Below are 9,661 nucleotides of genomic sequence, written 5' to 3'. Positions count from 1 at the left end.
TTTTAGAAATAATTTCAACTACATGTTTTGATATGATTTCATTGCAACAAATGGATGCTCAATATTTTTATGTATATTTCTTGTTACAAATTCTTATTTTCACTTTGACTGATAAAATAGCTACTGCCATATATAAAACTGTATTACTAGTATATATCTCTGACGTTTATACTGTGACATGTCTCTCTTATTTCAAAGGTTCCCGCCGTGGTGTACTTCAGAAATACTTGCGATTTTTTTTATTGTGATTAAAAGTACTTGATTTATTCTATAAGACAGCAAAATGAACAATGAAAAATCGATAGACTTTGTGTTTGCAGAATTTACCTCTGCATAGTGTTACTGTAAAAGCTACTATCTGAAACACGCACCTGTCGTTTTGTTTTGAGATTATACTACATATTGTGTGACGTCAGTGGTTGATGTTCATTCATAAACAACACAACACCAACGGTGTGGAAAAGGAAAATAAAAAGAATTAAAAAGCCCTTTGGGCTGTATTTTCATCATGTCACGATCATCGAAGACTTCTTTGCATCATGGATACAGTTTGTTAGAAGTCAAATCCAAGGTAACTTTTTGTTTCGAGTATTTCGTTGTGACCTGGGTCACACCTGTTCAACAGCTTCATTTATCCAGGTAACAATTTTATTACTTTGGCCAAAAAAGCGTGAAGACGATCGTGGGTTATTTCTTACCAAACATTTGCATTTCTATTAAATATTAGAGAGGGGAAAATAGAGAATTTTGGTCCTTTGAAGTTTTCTAAAAATACACCCTTTTATGACAGGTCATATGGAAATTTGCATGCTTGAATACACATGTCACACAATGAGTCATTATTTACATATTTTCTTATCCTGACAAATTTTAAGCATTTGCTACAATTTCATCAAAATAAAAGATAATGGAGTGAAGATTGTGCATTGAAAAAATGGGAAGTTTTTGTGTTCAAAGATCTCGATTGTAGATCTAAGCAATGACATTTTCTTTTTTTTTTAAATCAAAAATATATATAATTGATATAGCGAAGTACTGAATTTTGCATGTATTTTGTATAAACATTGCAGCAACTTGCTGCAAAAGCTTCTGTACAGTATTTTGAATTATCATTCAGTTTTGAAACTTTTAAAACGCTTAACTTCTAAAATCTTTTGATTTTATTATCCTCAAAAACAATGTTTTCAAAAGTTTGATTTAAACATTAACTGGGGGCAATTAAAAGATCCATTTGTATCAATATCAAATTATGGAAGTTTCAAAGATTAAATTTTGATAAATGATAAACTGGTTGGAGACGACATACCAAATAGGGGCCTATTCCCTATATTCCCTATTCCCTATATGAGTAGCAATGTCTCAATAGACTATTTACATATTACAGACTTTTGACTACAGTATATTTAAGTATAATTTTTTGACAGGTTACTTACTCTGTAATTGAACATTCTGGTATTCGTTCAAGCAAAAGAAAGTAATAATTAAGTAAAATCAAGCTTCCAATCTGTGCAATTTGAGGAAAACATTAACTGTTTCATGTTACATTGTACCTATACACAACATAATCAACAGAAAACAACAATTTTTTTCCTCAAATGTTAATTTTTCAAAGTTTTCTAACTAGGGTCAATGTACATGTAGCTTCTAGGTAAATCAGTTTTAGACTATTCGTCTCTTGGAAGATTTGCTGCATTTTTCATGAATCTGGGCCACTTCAGGTATAAGTGTGGATTAAAAAAGAAGTTTTTAACACTTAAAGAAGTATTCTTCATTTGGGGATCTATTCCCCATTTTGCTGATCATCTCCAACCTGCTAAAACCAATGTCTTCTTTTCTCTAAAAATAAATGAATAATTCATATTATGATTATGATGATAAACAAAAGACTTGAATATTATTTTGATTAATTTTCAAGTAACTTAAATTGCATACATAATTTCATAAATGAACTTTTTAGATGCAAAAAAATTTACCTTAAGTCAATTTTTTCAAACTAGGTTGTTAGAGGGGGGGTAGGAGGGGTCCTGATCCTGAAATCCCGGGCTTAAAAACATGGAATCCCGAGGTCCTGAATTTAAAAAAATTTAAATCCCGACATCCCGAAATTCGAAAAAAGAATTCCGGGATCCCGAAAGGATCAATCCCGAAATCCCGAGCTTAAAAACACCCGATCCCGGAGTCCCGATAAAGGTCCTACCCCCCTCTTGTTAGATTTACTTATTATTGATGCTACTTTACCATGATTGTTAATAAACCTGTAAATCATGTGATTAATATCTAAAGCCAAGGTGCATATTACTTGTGGACTTTGTGGAAGCAATACACAGAAAGATATCTTCTGATTAACATGTATCTTCCTGGAAAGCAATACACAGAAAGATATCTTTGACACTAATCAACATGTGTCTTCCTAGAAAGCATTTATGATAATGTTGTACTGTATACTGATCTTTAACACTAACAGTATTTTGTGTTTCTCTGGACATATACATATATATTATACTGGAATGAAATATCCTGGTAAATCCTTCAATTTGATTGGTTATCTAAACAAGGGATACGAGCCCATAGACCCTGTGAACGAAAACAAAGATAAAAATGGTAATTAGTGTTGAAATCATGATCAGGACACTTCAGTATAATATAAATGTTATTTGGGTTTCCCAAGGGATATGGGCTCATATTCCCTGTCAGTGCCTTATATCCCCTTCTCCAGGCGGCTCAGGAGATATAAAACACTAACAGGGAATATGAGCTAATATCCTCTGTGAAGATCCCAAATAACATATAATATACTTTGTTGTGATGAATATGTAAACAACACTGATACATGTGATATTTATGTCAACAAATTGATTTCATATTTACATATTTACAAATACCATATTTCATATTTACAAATACCATAATGATAATGGATGACTGTTTAGCTTCAAGTGGCAAATTAAATGCATATATTTTTAGACATGTCAGACCGAAAACAGTTTCATGTGATATGAATATGAATCCTCCTTTGTACTAGTCCGGCTGCCTGGTCCGGCACACTGAGCCAGATCTTAAACATGCTAGTTCACAAGTTTTGTAAGGCAACAGTCCTTTGAAAAAGCATGTCACACCACCTGGACAATTTTTTTCCGACCCTGAGCTAGTCTTTGCTCTTATTCCTCAATGCCATGTCTCTAGCTGAGACCTTGCAAATACCAGTTTTCAAGTCTTTGGTTTGACTGAGCCTGGGATCAAACCCCTTGTCTCCCACACTCTAAGCAAAACCTTATACAATGAGAAAGGGAGTGAACTTCTCAACATTATTTTCCTTTCAATGAAATGAAGGAATAAACAGAGATGTGAGGTTTAAATACACGAAGGAAACAGCAACCCAACAACACAATTAACCAAAGAACTAATTTTGATATCACATGTACAAACTATATGAAAGATTTTGCATTGATTTTATTTTTTTATTAAATATTCAGTGACATTTTTAAAATATCTTAAATACATGTATATGTAACTGTGGGTTTATATACTTTCGTCGATACCAATTTCGTGGATTGAGGAAAAATTGTAGTTTCGTGGATATTTGAATTTGTGGTTGATTGTTTACCTATACCCAGGAAATGCACGATAATTGGTATCCCACAGATAATAATGTGTCCACAGTATTACAATTTTATGTTGCACTGCTTATACTATTAACATGAAATAAATTTGTCCAATATAACATTTTTTGTGATAAAAATGTAAATGTATATAATAACATTTTGTTGGTATATTTTTTATTGCTATTGAGTTTAATCATTTTAATGGACTGTTGAGTTATCTTTAATGTTATCCAGCAACACCCATAGCTAGCTACATGGCCTAATTTTAGGCTGTATGTATATCAACTCATTAAAAAGGAATATCTTTAAACTGTCTGTAGCTATAATTTTAGGTTTTAGCTGCTACTCATGATGTTTTCATATGTTTTTGGTAAAAATCTCTTTAGAGCTGTAATATTTTATGAATAAAAGGATTATTTGGTGTTTATCAGTGAGACAGCAACTAAAATATGCAGCGCCAAAAAAGACATCTAGGGGTCAACATATGGTTTTCAACAAAAGACAAGTGTCTATACAATATCATAAGCTCTAAATCAACACAAGTTTAGAGAAGTTGTGAAGAAATTTAGCGATCTGCCATCTATTCCAAATTCATTAAGGGAGTACCCAACACTTTGACTAAAATAAATTTGGTTCGTTTAATTTTTATAAAATTTTGACAAAATATTCACTTTGACCTATTGACAAAAATATAAAAATTTCAAGAAATTTGAACCACACAATTTACAGGAATCATTTCATTTGAATATAGCAGTTTGACAAACACTTATTTTGATCATTGAGAATCTTGATTTCTCTTTGCCGTTACTAGTAGTATCTGATTAAAATGTTCAGCTGAATAAAAAAGAGTTAACTCCCTTAGGTTTTCTGTGCCTCCTTAAATAAGAAGAAACTTTAAACTATAACAAAAGACAATCACTGATGATGTTCCTGCCTTGTGACAAGCACATGAATATGTGGCATCCTTTAAATAATTTTTTCATGGTCATCATATTTAGTGACAAAGGTCTGCACTAAAGTTAGATGACTTTGACTTTATGTACACCACATGTAATGTAGTCAAACAAACATTACTATTTATGTTTACACCTTTTTCTGACTTAACTTATTATAATATTTATTTTCAGCTTGATGCAGAATTCAGAAGATTTTCAGTTGACAAGTCAAAACAACGCAAATTTGAAGATTTATATACAAAAGTAGAAAAGCTGCACCGCTTGAAGAATGACCCATTTGTAATTACATATTCAGACAAAGATGGCGATCTGCTACCAATAAACAATGATGACAATTATAACCTTGCACTTCAAACAGCCAAACATATTCTACGTATTATGGTGCAACGTAAAGGTTTGTCTATTATATTAACCTCAAACTATTTTTCTGAAGTTTTGTATTTTGTAAATATTTTGATAAGAGATCAATTAATTTTATTCAGTGCTTAGGACATGTTTTTAAAGGCATTAATACTTTATTCAAGAAAATTAGCTTGTTCTGAGAGATAAAAACTGCACATGGATTTAAACATGTTAATCATCACTCAGACTTATATAGATATATCACGCATGTACTTGTACAACCTTCACTAACATATAAATTTAAATAGGTATATTTCTGTCCTATGTAAAACATGCATTGTATAACATACACTTCCTCTGTTTTTTGTATGGTTTTTCCATTTTCTTCAATTTACATTTGTAACTGTTAGATTTAGCAAAAATTTAAGAAAGTGACATTTAGGAACTTTGTCTAGTATTATCCAGGAATATAAAAATAAGGAGATCTATGTCAGGTATGATTGCCAATGAGACAACTGTCCACCAAAGTTTAAATGAAGTAGATGTAAGCAATTATAGGCAACCGTATGGCCTTCAACAATGAGGAAGTACAGATTTCCTTTACTGATAAAACTTTTAGCTTTAATTGCTATTGAAGTTGAACTTATCCTCAGCTAAATTTGTTAATAAAAGCTTTTCTATTGTTTTATCATTGGAGGAAAGTGGATTAGAATGCATATCTTCATGTACTGTGTTTATAATAATGTGTTATCAGTAAGATAACAGTAGTAAAGATTTACAAACAAAAATATTTGCAGAAAAAAAGAAAAAACATGGTATAAAGACTTCATGGTGGTGATTTTTCAGTCAATGTTATCTAGTCATTTTTTGTTGATTCACTCTGAAATATCTCTGTTTATTTCACTTCTATTCCATTTGTTTATGATAGGTTTGTCTTATAAATTGTTATCACTAGCATTTCAACTTGATTAACAGTGATTCCCTAAACACAAGCAAGAGTGTTTTTATGCCTCACCTAGGGGCATTATGTTTTTCGGTCTGTGCATCCGTCCATCTGTCCCGCTTCAGGTTAAAGTTTTTGGTTAAAGATTTTGGTCAAGGTAGTTTTTGATGAAGCTGAAGTCCAATCAACTTGAAACTTAGTACACATGTTCCCTATTATATGATGTTTCTAATTTTAATGCCAAATTAGAGTTTTGAGCCCAATTTCACGGGCCACTGAACATAGAAAATGATAGTGCGAGTGGAGCATCCATGTACTATGGACACATTATTGGTTTTTTTAACTAAATCAGCTTAAGAGTACAATGCATTCGATATATCTGTATATTAATTGATTGTTGGTATTAGTATTTAACCCCACTTTTAACACAATTTTAACACACTTGACTATATCAATTCATGGCGGTCAATTTCTGTATGTTGAGTAAGCCAGTGTTCTCAAAGAGATCAGACCTTCTGGGGGAAAACTGACAATCCTAGTCAATAAGATTATCAAAGTCGAACTCACCTTGCCTGAGTATTGAACTAAAAACCTCAGTGTTGGCAGACTAGTGATCACTGTGGATGAACGTCTTAGAACATTATCCACTCAGGTCCCTTGATATATAAAGGTTTAATTAAGGTTTTGAAGCTATTGGCAGATACAATACATGTTACAAGTTCATTATTGTATTGGTCTTAATTCATTGCTGAACACTGAACAAGGGCATATAAAAGAGTAGATATCTTTGTAGACAAGTTATCATACCACTTCTTTTATACATTGCACTTCTGAAATTTACACGGAAAATAGCACTTTGTAAGATTTGAATTAAATATTTGAGATTTATGCAGATAAGTCCATGTGTACACGTTCATAATAGTATTACCAATTTTTCACACCAATTATACACATATATTTACAGAGGAATGTGCATTTGAAGTGAATGGGTATGGCACGCTTCAAAAGAAGAAAAATGCAATAAGTAAAATGTTGAGCAGTGAAACACCTCCAAAGCCTCGTATCAAAATTAGTATGCCAGAAGATTTTAGACGAGTATCTGCCATAATAGATGTTGACATAGTACCAGAAACACATCGTCGTGTCAAACTGATGAAAAATGGTTCAGATAAACCATTAGGATTTTATATTCGTGATGGAACAAGTGTTCGAGTAACTCCACAAGGTTTAGAGAAAGTGCCAGCCATTTTTATTTCACGTTTAGTCCCAGGAGGTTTAGCTGAGAGCACTGGACTGCTAGCGGTTAATGATGAAGTATTGGAAGTGAACGGCATAGATGTAGCCGGAAAAACTTTGGACCAAGTTACAGACATGATGGTAGCTAATAGTTCTAACCTAATAATAACTGTGAAACCGGTAAATCAGAGACTGACTCTTGCCACCGCTCAACGTGGTGGTGTTGGGCGACATTCCCAAATGTCCAACATGTCCCAGAGCTCCCAACATTCTTCCCAGAAATCTTATGAAAGTGACATTATAAATGAACATGAAGAAGATGATGATGAGGTTCAAGATCTGCTGCCAAACAGTGATGAAAAGTCAGAAAAAGATAAAAATAGTGCTGTAGTAACGTTATAGTTTGGTTGTGACATCCATTTTGATGCATTGTCATGAAAAAAAGTGCATTTACTGTATATTTGTTATTCTAATATTTCACTTTGAATATTTTCCTAACAATTTGTGTACGTAGACTTTTGAGACATTTTGTACTTGTACACTAAAACCTATATGCTTTCACTTGAATAAATATGATAAGTCAGTTCCTTAAATTTGATAAAAAAAACACTTTGTTTAAGCAACATTCTTTAAAAAAATAAACTGCTACAAATCCTTTGAAGATGATTTATTTTTGGTTTCCTCATGCAAAAGGGTAATTAGTCATTTCTTGTCCATTTACATTTGTAATAAAAGATATCAATTTATTGAATGTATAACTTTATTAATTTGTTAATTATAATGTGTAATACTCGACTTGCTCCCTCCACAGGTTTTCCAATCTTAAACCTGAAACTGAATTCCTGAAATGGTTCCATTTGGAAGGAAATAATGTTTGTTAGTATAGTAAAACTAGGAGCCTTCTTATTAAGTTTGTAAGTCTTCCACCATATAAAACTAACAGTGATTTTGTTAACACTGGTGTTTAATAATGAAAGTTTGGCTGTGTTTCATAAATTGCACCTTTCATAGCATATTTTAAGTTCCCAGGGAGTACGGATGTGTGTATAAGGGTGGATTGTTTCAGATTAAATATCCAATTTATGTGTGCAATTGGTTATTAATATGTGTACAATTGAATATTTATGTGTACAATTGAATATTTATGTGTACAAATGAATATTTATGTATACAATTGAATATTTATGTGTACAAATGCAAGTGCAATGATTATTTTTAATTGGATCAGGACTGGTACCTGTACTTGAACGAACAGTCCGCCCTGTATAAGATATACTTGAACAAACACTCCACCCTGTACAAGATATACTTGAACGAACAGTCCGCCCTGTATAAGATATACTTGAACAAACACTCCACCCTGTACAAGATATACTTGAACAAACACTCCACTCTGTAATAGATATACTTGAACAAACACTCCACCCTGTACAAGATATACTTGAAATTGTGTAAATATAATTTTAGAATAAGAACTATAACTCTGATAACTTTATCACTGAATGCACACTTATAACAACTAAATGTAATAATACAGGTGTGCAGTGTGTGAAGATTTATATTTTTTTATATTTCATGTATTCTGTAGTTTTCAAGAGGTTAGACAATTGTTTTAACTGCTGAAAGGTTGTGATTATTTTACTATACAATGTATATGGACCATTTTGTTATTTTTTTTTTTAAAGAAAAGCACTTGCCTTTATAATTGATTTTTAATGTAAATGATGAGTTGTGAATATTTTACAAAATATTTTCCCTTGTTTGCTTTTTCTCATCTATGTGGAGATTTTTCTCCAAGATGAATAGTCTTTTATATTTATTTATCATGTTTATATAATCGAGGTTACAATATTTGTTTCTGTTTGTTGTGTTGTGCAATGGAATGTCAGTTTCACTTCCACTATTTTTGCAGATGGACCTGTAAATTGCATGAATTCACTTTTGAAATTTGATGTTAAATTACAGTGAAGTCTCTGAATCATGTTACACAGCCACATTTTTATCCGTCTGTTTATGGGACGTATTATGTATACCTTTGTCCACCTCTGTCTATCTGTCGTCAACACTTCAGACATTAACTCAAAACCACTTTCACCAATTTTTATGAAACTTTAGGGAATTGCTTATATCTATTGAAGTAAGCTCCCTTTCGATTTTTATAAATATAAGATTTTACGTTGCCAAGTTGTGGGATTTTATTCATAAAAAGATTGGTGATTTTTATCAAAAAAATTTTGCGGTCGTATATTGGTATGACGTTGGCGTTGTCGTCCGAAGACACATTGGTTTTCGCACTCTAACTTTAGTTTAAGTGAATGGATCTCTCTGAAATTGTACTGCAAGGTACCATACCACAAAGGGAAGGCTGGGATTGATTTTGGGGGTAATTGCCTCAAAATTTTAGGAATTATGGGGCCAAAAAGGGTAAAAAAACAAGTATATTTCTAGTTTCAAGACAATAACTTGTGTGTAAGTGTATGGATCTTTATGAAATTGTACTACAAGGTTCCATATCACAAAGGGAAAGCTGGGTTTGAGTTTGGGGGTAATTGCCCTAAAAGTTTAGGAATTTGGGGCCAAAA

General features: G+C 32.1%; 1 protein-coding gene across 1 annotated transcript; it reads left to right on the top strand.

Annotated features, from left to right (window-relative positions):
- The first annotated feature begins 417 nt into the window (after window positions 1–417).
- On the top strand, window positions 418–8,385 carry LOC127700832 (partitioning defective 6 homolog beta-like). Its single transcript, XM_052204518.1, has 3 exons — window positions 418–571; window positions 4,730–4,952; window positions 6,808–8,385. The coding sequence occupies exons 1-3, from the start codon at window positions 509–511 to the stop codon at window positions 7,479–7,481; spliced, it is 960 nt and encodes a 319-aa protein (XP_052060478.1). The 5' UTR covers window positions 418–508; the 3' UTR covers window positions 7,482–8,385.
- The last annotated feature ends 1,276 nt before the right edge of the window (window positions 8,386–9,661 follow it).

Source organism: Mytilus californianus, unplaced genomic scaffold (genome assembly GCF_021869535.1).
Source record: "Mytilus californianus isolate M0D057914Y unplaced genomic scaffold, xbMytCali1.0.p SCAF_5, whole genome shotgun sequence".
NCBI classification, from domain to species: Eukaryota; Metazoa; Mollusca; class Bivalvia; order Mytilida; family Mytilidae; genus Mytilus; species Mytilus californianus.
Note: the sequence above shows the minus strand (reverse complement) of the source record. Positions and strands in the feature narration are given on the sequence as shown.